Source organism: Diprion similis, chromosome 7 (genome assembly GCF_021155765.1).
Source record: "Diprion similis isolate iyDipSimi1 chromosome 7, iyDipSimi1.1, whole genome shotgun sequence".
NCBI lineage: Eukaryota > Metazoa > Arthropoda > Insecta > Hymenoptera > Diprionidae > Diprion > Diprion similis.
Window position 1 is genome coordinate 6,629,639 of NC_060111.1, and position 22,913 is coordinate 6,652,551.

The 22,913-nt window shown below is 39.3% G+C and overlaps 1 protein-coding gene across 1 annotated transcript; it reads right to left on the minus strand.

Moving 5' to 3' along the window:
* Positions 1-19,530: 19,530 nt before the first annotated feature.
* Positions 19,531-22,190, minus strand: LOC124408030 (SLIT and NTRK-like protein 6). The gene is made up of 2 exons (XM_046884675.1): positions 22,046-22,190; positions 19,531-20,239 (listed from the first exon to the last, which is right to left on the minus strand). The coding sequence occupies exons 1-2, from the start codon at positions 22,166-22,168 to the stop codon at positions 19,613-19,615; spliced, it is 750 nt and encodes a 249-aa protein (XP_046740631.1). The 5' UTR covers positions 22,169-22,190; the 3' UTR covers positions 19,531-19,612.
* Between the last annotated feature and the right edge of the window lie 723 nt (positions 22,191-22,913).

Consider the following 22,913-nt stretch of genomic DNA (forward strand, 5'->3'; position numbering starts at 1 on the left):
AGGTCTTGTGCGTGTGATAATTCATCGTGATCGTTCTGATGGGTGTATAACAATAATAATACCAATGTTGAACACGAAAGCAAGTACAACATCGTCTGCGTTTATATGCCTGATCCTCGCAATTACAATCCTTGAGTAAGTTTAGAGGTTGTAAGAGCATAAAAGGAGGTCTAGGATTCTACATAACCTAAAAAAGTAGCGAAAAGGGTATATCTTGAAGTAAAAAAAAAGATGTTTTTCTTACCATTACTTTTTTGTTATATCTATTGCAACGTATCAGTTATATATTTTTTTTAATTACGTAACGAAGAGTAGATATTCAGGAATCATAACGCAATTTCTTACAAGTTATTACCTACAGATAAATAGATGAATGAATGGGTAGATAAAGGATTTGCAGATGTGAACCATCGAAGGAAAAATTATGGGTACGGAATTCCCTAGCACCTGTTGTCCCGAAGGGATCGATTTTTATTTTGAAAAAAGCCCGAGTATAGGAAGGAGATTCCGGAAGCCCTTTACGGTGGTGGCTTCTTAGGTGGTATATAGTTAACTCTACGGATGTATGTTTTACAACTTCCTTTGTAGACCCGGTACACGCATCAGCCGTCGTTAAGAAGATTAACTGCGGCTCGGGAGGAGTTATTAACGCGAAAAGAAAAAGTAGAAAACTGAAAAGGAAGAAACACGGGCTACACGTTCATTTGAAGACATGTTCCCTATCTCGAAGGTCGAAGGTCGTTGAGTGAGTGAAATCATGAGAAAATTACGGTGTTCCAATTATTATTTCATGCCATTTCTATCAGCACAAAATCTTAATCATGCCGTGTTCCAGTTGCTTGAAAAACACTTTCTTTCGAAAAACGGCTTTTTTTTTTCAAGGTTCCGTGGACAAAAAATTCATCTTCACGATTTAATTGCAGATTTGGCGATTTTTCTACAAGGGCCCCTGAAGATTTAGAAAATCGGGTGACCCTGAGATCGCATCTGAATTGAATTTGCGTAATATAAAAATAATTTTATTTTTACTAGTGAAAACCTCATGAAAGCTGTTTTTTTTTTTTAGTGGGTAGTGGTAAACCACCTTAAAATAAACCTAAAATTTTTGAATTCGGGTTTCTTTTAATAGAAAACATTATGGATCACATTTTTTCCATCCACACCAAGTGCTACAATTCTAAGAACAAAAGTTGTATAAAAAAAAAAAAAAAAAAAAAAATCAGTGTGTTCGAAGGTATAAGGGATTTTGGCTTTTGATCATTTACCGATAACAAGCTAAATGGCCAATGTAAGATATGCATTCATTACCTACCAATTTGCCGTAGATGTATAGCAGTAACGGCTTGGCGACGACGTGGATTTGAAACGAAAGAGAGAGAGAGAGAGAGAGAGAGAGCAAAAATCGATCTCTCTATAAGAGCAACTCATCATTGCGGGCAAGAAATGCGGGGGATTTACCCGGTGATGAAAAACTCGGTGCGACCTTAATTATGCCGAAACATCTTTTGTAGCTCAGCGGTGAATTCTGGTTGGATCCGTTTTTACATCAAGAAGATCTAATGCCATAAAAATCCGAGCTGTTTCATTGTCTTTGAAAGGAAGTTGACAAGTTCTTCTGGACATCCAATCTGGATTGCACAATTTTGAAATCGATAATCGATTTGCCATGACAAGTTTGTCTAACGATAAAACATTTATGAATTTTACATTTCATTTTATAGAAAATGAAGACGATTAAAAATTCAACCAATCGATGCACTTCTACACTCGTGTTTTTTATTTTATATTTCTTATTTTTATTCGAATAAATAATTAGCTTTTCACACAGAAATTATACGTAAATTTTTTCACATCCAATTGATCCGACAATGTCTCGATGGAATTTAATGGGGTCAGAAACCGGCGCGTGCACTAGAATGATCTGAATGTATGGTAGATTAATTTCCTATTTGGTACCTGTTAGTTTCTTCATTTGCCAAATCCTTGCCGGTGTCCGGTGCGAATAGAGCAAAGTAGTGAACAGGCCTCGTAGCCTTGGGATTTGGGAATTCCCAAGTCGACCAGCGTCAAACGGACTTTCTAACACCGATGTAATCATCTAAAAACTAGGCGTTTGCATATACCCGCGTGGAGTAACTAGATCCGTTACAAGTAACTTACGCAGGTGGTTTATTCGACTCTGTTATACGCACAACTCAAGCGCTGGAAAGTTGTAGTGAAATCCGCATGGCTTAAGAAGTGTTGGCACAGATAAAGTTCAGCTAAATTGCTGCAGAAAACTTTTGCCATTTTGATTTACGTATAATTTTTTTTTTTTAATTATGATCTAAATTCTAATGTAAAGTATAAAAGTCTAATGTAAAATTAACTTTCGTTGTCTGGGTTTCGAACGAATCATACGATTTATAAAATCGGATATTTCACGCCACAGACCATCTTCGTCGAAACTGAAACCTTCAGGAGCAAAAACTGCGCCATGCGGTTCTGCTCTGGTTACCTCGCGATTCAAGCTACGGGATAAAATAATTAGCAAACCTTTCGGAAGTTGTTGAATGATTTTTGATTATGGTTATTTTGTTATATTTTTCATAGATTTCCAACTGTCGTTGAATTCTTTAAAAATATGATTGTCGAATTTGGAATATAATGAATGTCTGAAAATCAGTATTTCTCTGATTACTGTATAGTTAATCTGCTTCCCTTAAGATGATTACAGTCCGGATCAATCTCGATGATTTCAAAAAAGGATATTGAAAAACCGTCAGTGAAGTTAGAGAGTATCGAAATGATGTCTCAAGAGGAAGTTGGCTATCTTTTACCAGTGACTCAGCTAAATTCTATTTCTTTGGGAATTTACTGCTTCATGGTGGAAAGCGATAAATTAATCGAACGAAATAAATATCCGACCTTGTGGGAAATCGAGTGCATCATTATTCAAATGGTTGACATTTTATCTTTGATCGAAAATCAAAAAATTTCATTATAAAGACGTACGTAAAAGCAATAAAAAGTTACAAATTTTCTTCGACAAGTTACTCAAAAACTTCACTATATATAATGATGTAAGGTTTCTAAGCCTAGCAGGAAGTGTCAACCAACAAGAATTTCGAAGGGTTTCGAAATCACTCGTGTGATAGTTTATTTTGGATAGATAATAGCTTCCTGGGATAAATCCTCCGTTACTTTCACCAATTATCATTTAAAGTAACGCAATTTTCCAAGTTTTGTATTTAACTATATCATAACTCCATCTATCACTTATGTCTTATTTTTCAACGTGCTACTCAGGGAGAATCTAAGCGATCTCCGAATATGGAGTGACTGCTTTATAACAATATATTCAATACATACCAAAGATTGAAGTAACGAACCATCACTGACATCCGATTTCGTGAATAGGATGAAAGGATACAAAACTGAAGCAAATTTCCAAAGACGAAGACGACAGCAACAAAAAAAAAAAAAAAAAAAAAAAAAAAGAAATGTTCTCTCTGCAGCGAAACAAAACTATCGACGCTTTGAGACCGCGTCGCAGGTGCAGGAAGTTATCTAATACATACATACCTATCGAATCTTATACATAACGTACAGAGAGATGAAGATGTTGAGGAGGATAAAAACAGGAAAAACCGCGAGGACAAAAAGAAAAACTGAAGCTTCAATCACACGCACGAGTAAGTTTATTGTTCGTGCAGACACATCGGTGTACCGCATCAGCTAGTGTGGGTAAACGGTTTAATAAATAGTTACTCGTTAGAACTGCAGAAGCGGAGCAGCCGAAATGAAACGCGAAGCCGCCTCGTCCAGGAACTGTATTCTCGTCGCCTTGGAGCCGACCTTGCCGCCTCAGTGAACCACGCTTCACAATCAGTCACTCCTGGTGGACTGCAAACCCAGGATAACGAACTGGCCCCGACACGAGTGCCCAAGACTTGGCCGAGTGCACCCATGCAGGACCCTCCGATTAGACACGTTCCCACAGAAAGCGCGGGTTCTGAAAGGATTCTGCACGCAATAACGATGCTCGAAATTTTACAACCCCTCTTGGGATGTTGATAATTACTAGACCTATCGTTAAGAAGGGCAAAATCGAATTTTAATGGTCTTACCCCCGAAATTGGTTCATAATAGTTGGAAAAAAAAAAAAAAAAAAAAAAAAAAATTGTCAGAATTAAAAAAAAAAAATTTTCCCTTTATATTTACCCACCGCTATAAAGCCTTACTTTTTCCCATAAGAAAAACATTGATTTTTCGTTATTTTAAATCTTTTTTTACCCGCGCTGCCGTAATTATCAGTTAAAAAATCTTAAATACTCAGAAAATTTTGACAGTTATGTTACCTTTTTGTCGAATTTTTTGGAATTCGATACAAGCATTTTTGGGCTAGATTAATCACATCTTTAGTCTCTAGATCAATCGCATCTTTCGACTTTTGTTATATTTTCAGCGATTTCTGAGAATTTGTCATTTTCAGCGAGAAGTTTCCTGTTTTTCGTAACCTCTGCCATTTTATTCCTACTATTTTCAACCCTCAAAATAACGTTCTTCGACTTTTTTTGCTTTTTTCCACGTTTTTCGCAATATGCAGAGAATAAAGATGCGATTTATCAAAGCCCAAAAATGCTTGTATCGAATTCCAAAAAAATTCGACAAAAAGGTAACATAACTGACAATATATTCTGAGAATTTAAGATTTTCTAGCTGATAATTATGGCAGCGGTAAAAAAAAGTTTCAAAATCACGAAAAATCAATGCTTTACTTATGGGAAAAAGTAAGGCTTTATAGCGGTGAGTGAATATGAAGAGAAATTTTTTTTTTTATTACGACGTACGTTCATTATACGTTCGTTAAAACGAACACATCACGTGATTTCAATCGAATGCATACGAAACGTGCCAATTACCACATATCGCGGATCAAACGAAAATTTGACCAAATCCGCAAATCCGCAAATCCACTGATTCCTAGTCAAGTATTTCCAGGGTGCTGACGTCAGAAGATGGACGCAGGGATTCCCCAATTTGCATGGTTTCACAGTCTCTACCTTGCAACGCCTGGATGATAGTTAGAGATCAGCCGACTTACGTGACTGACGGATTTTAAATTAATTCGACAGTGACCAGAATCAGAACACAGAAACCTGGCTAATCGCTGTAACGATGAACGGGGACAGTCTTTCCGCGAATACAACGCTGTTGCTAGACTTAGAAGCGTCTCGTCTGCGTCTCGCAATCAGCTTCTGCATAACGGTAATCACTCCGCTCGTCAAGACAGGGAACCACTTTCAAATTAAAGATCCGATCGCGTCATCCGATTGCCGGACGATACCGTTAATCCGTCGATGTATTATCGGGGAATTTAGGAAGAGTGATTGAAGGACGAGGAGAGAGAAAGAGCGAGGGGGTGGGGAGGGGGGAGGGGGGAGGGAGGGGAGCAAACACAGACGAAGAGATTTTGTGAATCAGACGAGACTGAAGAGTGACTGAGTATCTCGAGATTTATAGTACGAATTCGATTCAAAAACAAGAAAGAAACACAAAAGTACTCTCCGTGAGTTCCAGATGATTTCGTTCAGTCTCTCATCCCCCAATCTCGTTTCGTTGGCTTCATTATCCGACGTGGTTATTGAATATCTAATTCTCGTCATTAGATCTGGTTGTTTATTTAATATCGTCGAAGGGATCTAACCGCAGAGAGCTTGAAATAGTGATGATTCAAAATGTTGACATTCACCAGACGTAACACGCTACTTGTCAGTTTGACCGTAAACCGTAAAAGTACTTTTCCTCCTCCTGTGTTACATTGATGTAACATATACCTATATGAGAGAAAACGGTGTAACTCATAACAAAATAATCGAATTCTATTGTTTAGTGAGATCTTACCACGGTGGTAATATTTTCGTTTGCAAGACAGGGCAGCCAACTTACTCGAAACGGGATAAGAGGTGTCAAACTTTTCTGTATCAGGTGAGGCATTGAAATTATGACGTCACGACTGCCTCTGAGCCTTTTCATATCTACTCAACCCTAGAAAATTCACGTTACTCACACATAACCTCCGTAAGCCACTTCTGACAGTTGATACCTACTCGAGGTGGCCAGCCTGCGTGAAGATCGGAAAAAGTCCGCGCATGCGCAGTCGGACGCTCAATCCACTGCGTCTCGCCGTTTTCTCTCAGTCACGTCGACGAAAGTAACGATCAGCTAGATGAGCCGAGGTGCAGGGTATCCAAACAGTACAGGCCGAGCGATAAAATGAGCAAATGGAAAATGCCCGCGACCTGCAACACCGAGATGGAACTCCACGCTGTGAGAGTGGCTGAAAACGGCAGCCAACTTCGTATAGTCAAATCCCGGGAGAGCAGCATCTCGGCATCGGCAGTCGGCATAATGACGTCACGTCACGTCCCAGACCTGGACGTTGCTGGCAGTCAGACCCGGTCATCCGAAGCGATCAAGGAATAGCGCCGCGTGAACATCCGCAAGGGCCACGAGGGACTCTTTTCTTGTCCGGCTTCTTCCTCTTCTTTTTATTCTTCTCCCTTTCTTCTTCTTCTTCTTTGGCGGTAAGTAAAATAAGAGTTATAAATAAAGAAGCACCCACGGGGTGGGGGGCGTCGTCTTGGCAGTGCGTGCAATGCGAAACGTGACATTCTGCCTCTGGTGTCGTCGCCCAGTGTTGGTAACGCCGTACTTTTGGCGGGTAACTTTAGCTCATCGGACTTCAACTTCGACTCCACAGCTTCCAGTGGTTGTGCCTTGGCACTCTACCGGAATTTCATCCCGTCTATTTACACCAATTTACTTGCTTTTATTTAACATGTATTTAAAAATTTTACGCACTCGCATTTCACTTAGGATAGAAATTTTTACGTTTCAACCTCTTCGTGTCAAACCAATTTCAACTTCCAGCTAACTTCTTCAGGAGTTTGTTGGCCCCGTACCGTGCGAATAGAGAACAACTAAAATACTTTGTTATTCTTTCTAATGGCGTAGGTACTTTTTCAATAATCTTGTATGCTAGAAAGTTTTATTTTACTTTAATAAACTAATATCTGTTAACAAATGATACCTGTCAATACCTTGAGCAAGTCTTTTAATAACAACCAGTGAATCGATACGTTTTCTACGGTGAAAATACTATGTAAGATCAATTCAGTAGCAAAAATTTATTGCCAACAATTTGTAGATTCTTTTATAAGTAGTTATAGCGAAAAACAGACAATCGTGTTCACAATAGTTCAAAGAATATTACTCAAAGTTTTTTTCAATCAGTATTTGTGCGACTTTTTTTCTCTTTACTAGTCAAACACCAACCAGAAAGAGACACGAATCGGTTCATAAAATTTCTTTCGAACAAACTAATTTCAATTTCAATTCAACGGAGATGATTTCTTCATAAATAATTATTAACCTTGCATTTGCGATATCAACGTTCTCTTCCCGGAATATTTCGGCTTATTTTGTCGTTCTTCATCGACTTGACTATAACTTCACGGCAAAAAGGGAAAGCAAAAGTACGTCAGTTTGTCGACGGCAGAGTTTTTCACGTTTGCATCTCAATTGTCGAGACGGATTATGAGATTTTATCGAGTCCACCTCGGGTACCAACACTCTTCGCGAACCATTCAGACGTGGCGTTGGTTGGACGACGATCGACACGTCAGCATGACGCGAATATCAAAGCCTTGCGTTCACTGTCCCGCCATTATCTGGTGTGTATAAATCCTGTCCAAGTCGTTGTGCGAAGTGGCGTCACACGCACGTGCGTCTACCACGTCTACAGACGAGGTTCTTCTGCGGTAGGCGGTTTCGCATGCTTGATCTTGATTCTCGATCAGGATCCTGAGAAACGCTTTCGCGAGCAATACACAGAAATATTTTGGATCGGGTAGAACAGGGTTTCTCACTCCCAGTTGGCTTTGCATTTTCATTCCAGGTCAGACACGGTATCGCGCGATGCTGATGTAGGAAATAAAACGAACATGAGAGACTACGTCGGTAATAAAATTTGGATCAAAAGACATGAACGCAATACTGCATAAATCCAGAAACTCGTCGATCCTTTCACAAGTACAAATGACAGGATAAAGTGGGATGTGTACACTTGCATTTGTGGTACCATGAATTCGAATAAATGAGAAAAGGTCCTCGTGGTTTATTCGAAGTAGTAATCATATCGCGAAATACTAAAATTACATTCAGTAAGAAGTGTGAACAAGTGCACTTTATCCATGATACGCTCGATTCAACAACTTAATATGGAACTGAAACCAACAAAGTATGGTATTCAATCGATGTAAGTTTTTTGTTGGCTAGTGTTCGTGTACTTATTTTATTGGAAGTATATCTACTTAATTGTTTCTGTCAATAAACATGTGACTTGGAGGAGGCAAACATGGACTGCAAATAAAATGATATTCAGTCGATTCAATTTCGGAAACACATCAAAAAAGATTAACTCAAATCAATACTTGGTTTAATCGCAATAAGAAAGACTTTTGTTGAGTCAAGGAATTAACTCGACTAGATCATTTTGACAAAAACTAACTGAATCAAAATTGCTAGAATGAAGTCATCGTATTTGGAACAAACGATGAGTACCAGATCGAAATGAACGGAGTCCAAAAAAATTTGTTTTATTCGTTCAAGAATTCCTTTCCTGCCGTGTAGTTGAACTGTTTTCGACTCCACAAAATCGCTTGGCGATCATTCATCAGGATTCCGAAAATTTTTAGCATCGGGAAATTTCTCAACTCCGAACAGAGCATCATCATATGGGCAATTCCGCATCATATATCGTGGCTCACGCATGCCGTCGTCATGCGAAAACGTGCTGGATCACCTCGCGGTGGTCCGTAGATAATTGCTTACGTGTCTTTGGCTCCTGCGGCGCCGTGACATGAAGCGTTTCGAATGGAACGAGATTCATTGCATTAGTCACGCAAGATGTGGGATCTTTCAAAATCTGCTGAAATATATTCTTAGAATTCGTGTTAAAAGTTTGAATTTATTTTAACTATTTTGAAATCGTTAGAAATCTCTGTGAAATTTCACAAAATCTTCTGCAACGTTAGTACCTGAAATGAACACAAAAAGCTGATCTTTTTTGTTTTTGTTTTTTTCTGCGTAATACCAAGTTATCAATTACACAAGTCTGCGAACAAGAAACTGCACACTTTTTATTATAGATTTTCACTCATCGAAATTAGTATAATGCTGAAAAAATTCTATCACGTTCAGTTTTTTCGTGAACTCGTGATTATAGTTTCATTTGTAGTGAAACTCATGTTTAACTCGAAATCTGGTATCTTATTCTTGATTCTAATAATCCTATGGAAAAGTGATTTCTTACGTCCATTTAATATGTATTAGAGTGAGGTTCAAGAATAAGTACAAACAGGGAAACAGAAAATGAAAAGCGGAAGTGTGTTCGAAGAATAATCAAAGAGAAGTAGAAAATGTTTGATAGGGAAAAAGAATGTTAAGTAGATATCATGAAAAAGTTGTTTTTTAAGTTTAAAAGAAATATTGTTTAGTTGATTGTGATGAAATGGTGGTTTTTTCATAATTGTTATGCTTTTTCTTATGCGAAAATCTTATATCTTGCAAAAATACTGTCGATGTGTAAACATGCGCTTAATTTAAATTAAAGCGTTGAGAAATTCTGAATTTTTCATTTTAACAATAAACTGTCTACAGAATTTCTTAAAGTTTCCCTATGAGACTGAAGAAATGAGAATTTCCAAGAATGAAGAGATTTCCCAGATTCTCGGAGGTTTCCAGGCCGGCGGGCATCGTGATGATACAAGAAATATTGCATCCTCGGAATTCAGCTGTTCATCATTTTCTCCGTACGAATTACCGAGTACCTACCTAACTCAGAATTCCGTATAAAAGTTTCTCGGAAAAACTGTCTAAGCGGTAAAAATTTTCTCCGACGCATGCCAAAAGTAAAATACTTGGATTGGATGTCTTATTCTTCTCTCTCCGCTTAGCTGTGATTTTTTTAAGTCGGGTTAATTTGCGATAACTTCTTGCAAAATAGAGTTGCGCGGCTAAAAAGTGGCGGGGGGGGGGGGAGGGGGGGGGGGTTTGGTGATTTAAAATCGTACCTATTTTTCGTACCTTTTTTTTTTTCTTCCAAGAAAATGAAAAGATTTAGTGCAATTTGAGTTTCAGACTTTTATTATTCGCAGTTTCAAGAATATTTGAGAATTTTTTTGTTAAAATTAGTAACAAAATGGCGGTATGGCGCATATAAGAAGCGAACGACCACGCTTTCAATCCGATGACTCAAATTGTTTGGACAATTTGTATTTGATCGATTTGAAATTTTGACACGACCGTTGAATTTGAATTTGAATCCGTTGAATTTGAATCCAAAATAATTTTTATAGAAATTTTTTTCTAACCATTTTCTGGTAGAAAGTAAAAATTTTTGTTCATAATCGTATGTGTTTGGAAACAATTTCTTTTATTTAACATTCGGGCTAGAAGCTCGAACCCGAAAAGGTTTTTTTAAGTGAAAAAAATTTTTCCTATCTGTTAACAAATTAAACAGAGAAGCCAAAAGATTCACCAACGCAAAAGCCCTCGATTTCGGAGTCGTTTACTACTTATATCCGCCATGCCGCCATTTTCTTATTAATTTCAATAAAAAAAAAAATTCCCAATATTCTTCAAACTATAAATAATCTTAAGTCCTGAAAGTCAAATTGCTCCCAGTGTTTTCATTTTCTTACAAAAAAAACAAAAAAAGGCATGATTTTAGACCGTCCATGCTGTACCCCCCCCCCCCCCCCCTCACCCCCTCCCTAACTTAACAGACCAATAATATTGAAAGAAAAAATTGTAAAGAAAAAAAATTCCTTCCCTCCAATTGCCGCTGATTTTCTCACCTTTGCTTTAGATTAATCAAAAGTATATCGGGCGATTTGTGATAATGGTAAGGTGATGCGAGTCCAGCTAAGGTAAGCTAAGGCAAGGTGAGTTAAGGTAGGGTTAGGCGAGCGACGGTAAAGCACGGGTAGATCATTAGCCATGATTTGTTGTCGGGCGGGCTGCCCAGTGACCTCGCGAGCAGAACATGAACTCCAGGCTGGATGCTGGGTACAGAGATCCCTTCGCAAAGATCTTATACCCGCAGCATCCTCGCTCCGCTCTTCTTTTCTTCTTCTCCTTCGGCTTATTCTTCTTGGTCTTCTTCTTGTTCCCCTGCCTGCCATTCCGCCCCCTCGTCTTCTCTGTCGCCGACCTTTTTCCCTGCTTACCGCCTTCCAATTCTTCGCAGGGAATTCTTCGAGTCTTTTTATCAATCTTGGACAGAGTGCTGTTGGTTCGACTTAGACATTTTTGTCAATCTTACGATGACGATGGTTTGAGGCAAGTCACAATCTTCTTTCCTGATAGTCGAAGAATTTAAGAGTGTAATAATAATAATACAAATTGGAACTCTGTTGATAGATCAAACTATTCAACGAGGGGTGAAAAACTTAAATCGCGGGTTCATAGAAGAACTAGAATATTGAATTTTAAAAGACGCGAAAATTTAATTCGGTGAGTTATTTAAATTTACTAAATTCAAGTATCGAAAATTTGAATAGAAAAATTTATAATATCGAGACGAATTCATACTCACGATTCTGTATTTTGGTATTCTGTATTCTGACGTTTTTATACTGTTTCACTGCTTTTAAATTCTGTAAATTAAATTTCCGCTTCTTAAAAAATTTTTTTAGCTTTGTATGTTTTTAATACCTCTCATAATACTTATACCTACTATTCACTCACATTTTCTCGCTTCAAGAGTTGTAAGGAAATAAGATAACACTTTCAACGTTTCGAGATAAAAGATTGTGAAGAATGTTAGAAATTTGTTTGTACAAGTAATTAGACAGCTTTGAAATGATTTTTCTTCGATTTTTCAAACTCTCCGACGACTTTAAAAATCAATGAAAAATTAAGCGTTTCTATATTTTGTGAATTTCTATAATGGCAAAATGAGTAGAAACTTTCACATGTTTTCACACTTACAGGTGATCGATTACGAATGTTTTACGATCCACCATATTTATTTACACTCCAGAAGTGTAAGATATAATAAAGAATTTTTAGTAGATACTCATTAAATAGTATTATTATTACTATTGAAATTGTGAAGAAAATGTGGTTTCTGCCGTACTTTTTTCTCACTCAAGGGAAAAAATCATGTAAACTAAAGTCGATAGTGAAGATATTTTGAAAAGGATATCGTTACGAACACTGGTAATGATTAGCTGTGTAATTTAGTCGGCAGGGTCTAATGATAATTGCAACTTGGAATGGTGAAGAAAAAATAGCATCCGCTTAGCAAAATACTTTCAGCGAGTAATTCGTTGAGAAATATGAGCTTCGGGTTCTGGTATAAGAATATTCCAAAGTGCGTGCTACGAGCGTGTTGATTTTGTTGGCAATGGCGGCGACGACGCGATGGGAAATGAGAAGTTGTAGTAACTGTGCAGAAAATAGAAGATGCGAGGTATAAGTGAGGAAAAAAGGGTAAATAAAAAATGAAAAGACCAGAGAAGAAGAAGAGGAGGAAGAAGAAACAAAGAACACAAGAGCTGTAAAGCGAACGTCAAGAATGCGAACCGCAGTGGGTGGCGGAAGTCTTGTTCTGCTTGACTCGCGCGCCTTGCTTTAATTTAAATATTTATTTACGCATCTTTGCCTCCGCGAAACGGAACGAGCAGCAACCGCAAAAAATTCTACACCGCTGAATTAGAAGTCTGCTAGTGCAGCCTCTGTTACATACTTCGTTTTGTAATTACACGTGGGAACGGAAATTTTCAACAACGTGTAATATTCCAACGCGTGTAATCTCTGGTACTGACTAACGTTAGTTCAATATTTTACAGCTCATCTTACCCCATGCATATACTTATTCCGTATCTATACTCACGCGTCATAAATAAACAAGGTTGAAGATAATCGTTATAAGAAACTCAAATTTCTCCGTGTATTTTCAAGATATTGCAGGAGGAAATCATTACCTCAACATTAAGTCCTTACCGAAGTAAAAATTTTGAGAAATTTCTTCGTGCAACGGTCAACGTGATTTCGATTTCCAAATCTCCACCAAAATCGGCAATTTTTTATTTTTTTTATTTTAATATTTCACACACTGGCAACGTTTCACGTGTACTCAAAAGTTGAAATTGTAAAACCACATTTCGGAGTGTCATCGAAAATACTTGATTCGGGTTAAATTAACTCGTCTCTTGGGTTATTATTTTACTCAAGATTTTAGTGGTGCTTAGATAACCTCGAGAGAAAAATTTGTCTGCAAAATAAACGCTTTATTTGGAGGATGAAAACGTTTTTGAGGCTCCTTCCACTTTTTCGTATTCTAATACTGTATTACTTCGTTACTTGATTTGTTATTGCATCTAGATTTTTCCATTACTTTTTGATTCTTGAATTTTGTAAGAAAGTTAATCAAGAAATAAAATGCCAAGTCGAACAATTAAAATCCAGTCAATATACCTAATAACTTTAGAAAAGTCAAATTATTACTTGGGTTTTCTGCTCTCAAAGTCGAACAATCGGTCAAATTTTAATCCACTAGGGTTCTTAAGATTTGTCAAAGAAGTGTGCATAAATCGCAAAAACATCGATACGTTTTTCATTCAAGCCAAATTACAACCAAATCTACAGTAATTCTGTATAAATTACGTATAAAATTTTCGTAATTATTCGACAAGCCGAGAAAAAAAATAATAACAAGTTTGGTTCTCCGTAAATAAAAATGAGGAAAAAAAAAAAAAAAAAGTAGAAAAAACTACCCGTCAAATCTTTCCCTGAAAAATCGAGCGCAAACCGACAGCCTGCACGAACCCGATTCCCGCTGCAGGAAGTATATAGGAAGTTCTCCGCTGAAACCCGCAACATGTAATTCCGCGAGTCGTGGTACGCGGAGGGGAGGGAATGCGTGTCCTGCAAGGAAGGGTGCCTGATCGTGGCTCCCCCCTCCCCTCCTCTCGTCGACCCGGTGGTACCCTGTGCTCGAGATGCGCGCCCTGGAACCATGGCGGAGAGGGATGGAGGGGGAAAGGGACTCTCTTCGCCTCACGCGGGACGGTGATCTGTGACCCGGATCCTCCCTACCCGAACCCCGGAGCGTTCGCTGTGTTTTGTTTTGCTCGATCGCGGCCCGGGGACCGAGGGACCCGCGGGGCCTTACGCGAGCGAGCTGCGCACGCATCTCTAATAAAAATAGAAGCGCGCCGCGCAGTTTTACCGAATACGTAATTCCGCGGTCAGGGTTCAGACAATAATCTGGTTCACCGTGCCCCCCCCCCCTCCCATTATTCCCCCTGCCCTTCCCTCACCCGATCTTTTCCTGTTCTTCACTCCCCTTAGTTTCTTCTTTAGTTGAGCTCTGGTTCTTCTCGTACGCACTTCTCTTTCGCTCGGATCTTCATCGCTATTTTTCTTTTTCTGTCGTGTGTCGTGGACTCTCTTTCCGAGGAGGAAGGGTATACTGGTATAGAGACCGGATAACAAGTCAGAGAATTTGCTTACAGCTGTGTTAATGGAATTAGCGATTCCTCCGCCGCCGGCGTAATTGCAGAGGAGTGTGTAGATAGGGCCCCGAGGCTGCTTTTCCTTTCATTCCTTTCTTTGTTTTTCTTTTTCTCTTTCCATACTGATCTCTCTGTTTCTCTCTCCTGCATCTCAGCTACCGTGATACTCGCCTCACAATTATTCCTCGGACGTTATAGGCCTGTGTATAAGCAATCTTTTCGCGATAAGTCAGATTAGAAACATACATGATTTTGAGATGATATAAAGACTTTTTGGAGAAATTCTTAAGTGGCCAGGATTTCGTGTTCGCAGATGATGAACTGAAACACGGAACAATAAATTTAGTTCGCATGAAAAGGAATGAAAACTTGGGTATCCTTCAATGTTTTCGTAGTAAATAGGATCCACCATGTCACCGCCGCCAATATGGTTAAGTGGATTAATGTTAGGGGATATCAGGGCTGATTCCATCATTTTGAATCGTGGTTAAAACTTAATTTTACATGGTTGGATTAATTACGTTGGACCGTCCACATTATTGACCTGAGAACCATGGGAGTACAATATAATTATTTACAAACAATACAATAAACACCCGTGAACAGAAGTATCAGCCGGTTATATCCATTAGTAGCATTGTTATAAACCATCAAAGTCGCGCAAAGTTTCAAAATCTCGATCATCCAAAGTCCCCTGAAGGTAAAACGTCAAATCGAAAAGCGATCAGTTGACGCAGGGCAGAAACGAGAGGCTAAAATCAATCCCAAGATGCATGACGCGCTCGGTTAATTCCGCAGCTATCCAGAAGTGGAAGAGAGCTTGGACGCCGTGTAATTTCCCGTGACGTTGTACTGTGACTCTGGCGCTGCAGGGACGGAAAAGTAATTAGCGAAACGGGACAGCGTGAATTGCGTTTACGCCCATCCACTGTAGAACTCAGCGTGACGCCATTCCGGGCAGCCCAACGTGCATTCGTAAGGGACGCCGCAGAGTCCGCTGCTCTTCCATAGAAAGGGGTGAGTCAAAGTCGAAAAGGGTTGGAGAAAAATTCGAAGGCGAAATGCGTCGACGACAGACTTGGCAGCGAAGAGCAAAGCGTGCAGCAGGTCGTAGGCGGGAGATCAGACGGTGCCCTGGTTATAAACGAGCAAAGCAATTTCCAAGTTGGAGGGTTGACGAGAGACTCCTGCCGGGGGAAGGAAGGACCCGCTAGACGCAGCCAATATGGCGTCGATTAATGGCCCCGGTTACAGCCACCCTGGTCTCACCCTCGCTAACTTCACCCCGGCTGCACTCTACCCCGAAACGTCGCAGGTACTCGGCCCAGCAGCTGACAAGGATCTACGGGGGACGCGTCCTCCTCCTTCCGAAACGAGCCAAGACGGCTCCGAGCTTTACAGGATTACGTCAAAGGTTCCGGGAGATGCAACTCCTCCGGTCGTTCGTCGATTACTATCATGATTCGGATGCAGATTATACGTCTTTCAAAGGTGGAGCTTCAAATCTAAGCTGCAAAGTGATGAATAACTTGTATTGGTCAATTTTTCTTTCCGTTTGAGCTTGTTGAGCCGACGATCAGGGTTTGTCATAACTTCCGTATTTAAGCATCAAATTTTCGAGCTACTTGCAATTTTGGGTATATACTTGGCACAGAAATGATAGACTAACAAATGAGAATCACAATTTAACATGGATCGTATAAAATCTCAGAGTTTCTTTCTGATTCTTAGGATCTATTCGGGATACTTGATTCATATATCCTGTAGATTGGACTGATCAGTGTCTACATAAAAAAAAAAGCCAGCAGAAATTTTAATGATAGTCCCACAGTAAAACGCGAATAGAGCTTCACACGGATTTTCATTTTCCGTAAGCTTGAGCTGTATTCGTTTTTCATTTCTCATTTTCGGTTAATTATTTGTGTTGCCTGAGATTACCTTCGGAATGCACGTGTACCAACGTGCCTGAAGGCAAGCACCTATTCGATGGGAATTGGAATACTGAAAGAAAGGAAGAATAAAAATATGAAGAAAATACCGTGATAGTGCGGGAATGTGTGAGGTGTGGCTATTTCGCTTTTGTTTGTCGAAAATCATTCTAAGATGAGAAAACGTGAAGTGAGCCTAGCGGGCGGCTGGAGTTTGGCCAAATAATATACCGCAGGACCCGCCCCCTCACCCTGGAGTACGAATCTAGGAACGAGCTGCCTACCGTTACCGACCCTAAACCGGACTTTTATATTTATTACTGAGGACGGATGGTGATTGCTGGTACGAGTGCTGAGTGAAAACGCGAACGTTTTTCCGGGGCATATTCGCCTCTTTCGTCGTTACGCCATCGCGCCAGGAGGCGTAATACCTCCAAGGCGACGTGCTTTTAGAGTGGCTAAGCGGTCCGGAAACGGAAACAAAATTCTTCTTTCACTTATTGTGATTCTTGTCTCCAGACAAGATGTGTAAGAGGCAGCGGTGAAAATGTGGGGAAAAAACGTGATCGCGAGAGAGAAACTATAATCGTCGTTTTATCGAAGCTAAAACTAGTTTATCCTACATTTATACTTTCAAGTTTTGAGGTGTTTATAAAAAAGTATTGTACAAGCTCCTATACCGCTCAAGCGATCAGAGTGAAACTTGGGCAATTAATGCCTTATTTTGGCAAAAAGCTCAGCGTCTTTTTACTTTTTCCAAATTTGGAAAAAAATTTTACAGATTGGTTACCACCTACAGAAATTGGCCAAATTTTCACAGTTGCACTGAATGGATCGAACTATCCGGTATGATGCTACTCGGCGGTGATGAAACACACATTTTCAGCCCAGTCCCATGAGATTTGATGGTGAAATGACGAAATGGCAGCGGATCTGGTTTTCGATTACGAAGTACACCGAAATCTCATTTTGGCGACATTTGTTACCGATCTTTCATGCATGTTGGTAATTTTTCACCGACATTACACGCATACATTACCGGCATGCGCGTAATGTCGGTAAAAAATGTCGCCAAATTGAGATTTCGGTGTTCTTCGTAATCGAAAACCAGATCAGCTGCCATTTCGTCATTTCACCATCAAATCTCATGGGACTGGGCTGAAAATGTGTGTTTCATCACCGCCGAGTGGCATCATACCGGATAGGTCGATCCATTCAGTGCAACTGTGAAAATTTGGCTAACTTCTGTGAGTGGTAACCAATCTGTAAAATTTTTTTCAAAATTTTGAAAAAGTAAAAAGCCGCTCCACTTTTTGCCAAAATAAGGCATTAACTGCCCAAGTTTCACTCTGATCGCTTGAATGGTATAGGAGTTTTGCATCCCCGCGTTTTCGAGGTGTACAACGGGGCTTCATAAGCACCTTAATTTCATCCCCCGATAGCGTGACCACGTTGCGTTACTTTTCCCCACCGTGCAACGTTGGTTCATCCAATTGCCGCAGTGAAATGAACTAAACTTATGATTATCTTGGAAGATATTTACCTCCGGGGTTGCGCAATTCTTATCGTTCCTAAGCCACGGAGTGTACTTTTGTCAAACTCACCAGAATCACTGCTATCAATAGGTAGATCAATCCATCAGCCAGTCTATCAATCATTAAATTAATATCCGTTATTTTAGAAGGTCGCCGGGTAATTTCCGAGATTGCTCCGGACTTGGTTGAATGATTTTTTCCTAACGCACCCTCGCAGGGCTCAGTCATCCCTTGCATAACAACCGGCAGCTGAACTATGTCAGAAGTGATTAATGACCTGATACAATTATCACCTCCTCAAGGATTAAGGCTCAAGTCCCATGATTTTGACGAGGAAAAGGACGCAGCTGTTGCTAGGCTCGCTGGGTCAAACTGAGTCAGTCTATGACCGGTCTTGTCAACCTTTATCACCTAGGAGTTGCAGTATTACTGCTCAGAAATGGCAGGAATTTTGAACACTACCGTCGAAATGTCCGGTAAACTGAAGATGTTCGTTCCTAGAAACTAGTTTCTGGTTCATTGTTAACCTTGCAAGAATATGCTGCCCATATCCAAGCTGCTGTGTCCGTTTTAAAGTATTCAAACAGTAATACACCTGACCCACCTACCTTCGTCTGTTGCGACTGCAGGCCACATTCAACAGCGATGGTTTAACGACTTCAAACTATGGACAGTCCAGACGGTCAGGTTCAATTCTACGTACAGAATCGGCCCGACTTGTTCAATGTCGACATGATGTGTTCAAAGAAGAAATTATACCTGCATGGTTTTCAGATTCAACGATTTGTCGACTAGTTCAGTGACCATTCCAAGATACGACCTTTGATCTTTAACCCAACATTGAACAGACTATTCAACCCACCATTTCGGAAGGTGATGAAGTGTCTTATAGACCAAAAGAATTGACAAAAAGTTATGTGTGTACTCGGAGTATGATTCGAAACGTAAATACTGGATGTTTCTACGTTGAGACTTGCGTAAAGATTACCGAACCACTTCGGAAGGTTCCGAACCTGATGAACCCTTGATAAGATCGGTATCGGCGAGCACGCCGCCATTGGCTTGAGGCTTCGTACGGATGGCAGTAACGCGAATCTGTGGAAGGGCTGGATGAGCGCCAGCACGTATTTGCACGTGGCGTATTACATGGCTCCAGCGTGGGAACTGGAGCATTCTGTATACGTGGACTTTGCTGCGGTACGACATGCTGGATGCTCGATGGTTCCCGCGGGTCGAAACTCACTCTCCAGCTCTCTCGGTGTAGATCAAGCCTTTACCGGCATTAGTTTCCCTGAACGATTCTTTCAGCCGATTCCTGTTATCAAAAAATGAGTATTGAACTGACATCAGCAGTTTGAGAAAAAGTTTCTATCTCTGATCTTGAAACGATGGAATGAAAAAAAAGCAATTGGTTCAATCAAGAATTTTATTACAGAGTTAAGCCTTTCGAGTTACATAAAAAATGTGATCTGCGTAAGGCATATATAGTATTATATTACGAACTACACAATGAGTTGTAAAAATATAATTCGCAGTCGTACTCAGATGACGTCAATGGATCAGGATATCGGGCAGTTTATCAATGAGCGGGGACGATGGAAGGGGCTGACAATTTGGCAAGATGATTCGCAACACATCTGGCCAAAATTTGGTCGTCCCATTGAGCACCGTACTCGTGAGCCAAGCAGTCTTCGATCAGAAGGTGATTGTTGCCCCAGTTGTTTATGAACTGAACATGATGGTGCTCAAGGTGGAAAGCCACCGGAGGTCGGCACCTGAGTGGCCATGGGTTTCCAGCAACGTAAAGAACCTCGAGGTTTTCAAGCTTCTCGAGGTGTGCTGGTGGTATGCACTGGTCGATCTGGTTGTAGGCGATGTCCAGGAGTTCGAGGTTCGGCAGGTGAGCGAAGACCTCGGGTTCGATTAGTTTTATGTGATTGTGCCAAACGCGGAGGATCTTCAAGTTTCCAAGGTCCTTGATCCAGTCCGTCTTTATTACTGTGATGTGATTGTGATCGAGAATCAGTTCGTAGAGCTGCGATAATCCTGCGAAAGCGCTGCCCGCGATGTCTGCCACTTCTGAGTGCGTTATGTTCAGACAATGCAGCGATCCTGCGAATCGGGCAAAACCGCCCGCCGGAAGCAAATGGATTTTCGAATGTAGTATCGTGATCTTCTGAGCCAAGGCAGGTATGGTGTTCAATTCCTGGAACCAGAACGAGTTTTTTCTCAATTTTTAATTTTCATTATTCCATCCACTTACTGAGGAAAGTTAAACCACGTGACGTCTGTAATCACGCAACTGACTGTGCTTGGAAGGTATAAGTTTTTGTTGTATTTTAGTCCTTTTATTTTGGACAGACGTATTTCAAAATTTGAACAATCTCATTAAGAGAGAAAATTAATTTCTTCTTCCGTACACTATAAGGTTCGGTAGAACTATTGTTTGAACCTTACACTGCACACTGGGGTCGAAACGACCCCACGGCATCTTAATAGTAAATTCCATATGAAAAACAATCATAATAATCTGATTTTATCAAAGATAAATATTGAAATATTATAAAAATCGTTGGTTCGTTCTTTTTACAAAAATTGAACCTCGTTCACTCAAATAAACTCCTTTTTCTCATCGCTCAGTATCTCAATATTTTTTTCTCTTAAATATCTGTGTCTTGACAGTCACTCGGTCAATTTTTGGCTTAAAATATTGAAAATTCGGTGAGTTATGGCTTTTTGAATAGAATGATAAATTTTTACAGCGTTTTGTGGTTTTATCCATTTTTTTCACATTCAAAATTTCATTTTGCTAAAAATAATTAATTTGACTGAAAAAAAAAATCATAGTTAAAGACTATCTCAGAATGATTTTTTCAAGAAGAATCAGAATAAAACAACAATGCTTTAGGTACAGTGCTTCTACGGTTGTGAATTCAAGTCAATCAATTTGATTTGGATAAAAACAACTTTCTCTATTATTATGATTTTCAGTGAAGATTCCATTTAGTAAACCTACTTTATTTCGAAATATGTCAATGTTATCAATAAAAGGAAATCAAATGATTCGTACACAATCCATTGACTAACCAAATCAATTCTGATCCATTTAAATCATACAGACAATACGATTTTGGCATGTATTAACTGAAACAGTGATATAATTTCACCAATATTATGTAACAATTCAGGAAGACAAACAACCTATTCAAATATTGCCGCTTGTCATAGAATTTCCAAGAAGGTTGGAGATAATCCCAGCCCGTCTACTCGGTTCAACAAATGCTTGAATGCCTGATCGGCTTACTTCTCTCCCGATCTTCTCAGAGCTTCTCGTCGTTTCGCGTTGCTACGCCAAACTCACTATATACTTCGTTTTTCTTGATCATCGTATTCAGTTACATCCCTGTGTCACACATATCTAACATTCTTGTGATAAAAATCTAAACACGTATCAACCTATTTCAACTAATCAATCGAAACCTTTTTTTTTTTTTTCTTTCATTATCAGGAAGACATTTGATGTTTTCATTTTAAACTCTAGAAAATTGTATTTTCTATAAAAGACAAACTATAGAACCAGAGATTTGTACACACTATCTGAACTGATGATTGAACTACTTAACCAAATAACAATCTGCTTAATAATTGAAATACATTAGACATAATCTCTTCCACGTGATACTCAACGAGGTGGGAGATATTGCACGTCTCAATTCAAGAGTCACAGTTTTAAAAATTGATCATATAGTCACCGAAGGTATAATATTTAAACCGAAAACTGCTAATTGCAAATATAATGATTTAGAAGTAATTTGGGAGAAGAATAAAAATGCAACTCTAATTTAAATACGATAATCGAAATCCTATTTCCTTGTCAATTACCAAACTGTATCCTTCATGAATAGAGAATTTTCGGACAAAATTAGACTCAATGAGTTCCACTTTCAATTTCTGATCCCTGATGCTAAATACTCGAAAAAAATACGCGACGAACAGACGTTGTGATATTTACCGTGAGACTGTTGATCCCTTCACATATGTACGATTCTGCTATGTCACCCTCTTTGGATTGGCACTTGGCGAGGCAAGATGCCACGCAAGCTGCGAGCACGATCCCAAAAATGTCGATGCGCATCTCAAAGCTTACTTGGATACTGACGAGTCGAAGAAATCCAGCCCATCTTTTATACCCGCAGACATGTTGGTATACCTACGTGTTTACGCTCCCAAACTCTTCACCATAACATAAAAATAAGAATGGTCAAGGTTTCGAAAAATAAAATAAGAGAGACCGGTGCGCACACTGTTCGAGACTGAATCATCAGCTGTTGTGATTTATCTCAAATCTTGAGTGATTTGCGATGGCTCGTCCATCGCTCGTTTAATTGGGTAAAAAATCTTTCGCTCAAATTTAACAATTTATTTATTTATTTATTTATTTTCTCGTCTCCTATCGTTGTACAAATAACTGAGTATTCTCTAGTTTCAAAAATGATCTGCAATTTTTATAACCATTTACTTTGTGCGGAGTTTGTTTTCGACATGATTTAATGCCTTTTACAATCACAATCAGAATTTTTTATTGTAATTTACATTTCTTCAAACATTCATAAGATTGCAAAAATGATCAAAATCTTTCGCTCTTGATAATTTCTCTTCTTCGTAATACGTAGTTTTTTGATTCCTCGGTTTTCAGGTGAAAAAACATTTTCATATCAAATTTTAATTACTGCAGCTCGCATATATTAACCAATTTCGAAAGATTGTTACGTTGGACAGTTTTTATCACCAAAACTCATAGATTTAAAGATTTTGACAAATAAAGTTTAGTCGTTTCTTTCATAAATAAGACTTTAGCGAATAGTTTAAAACGATTCTTT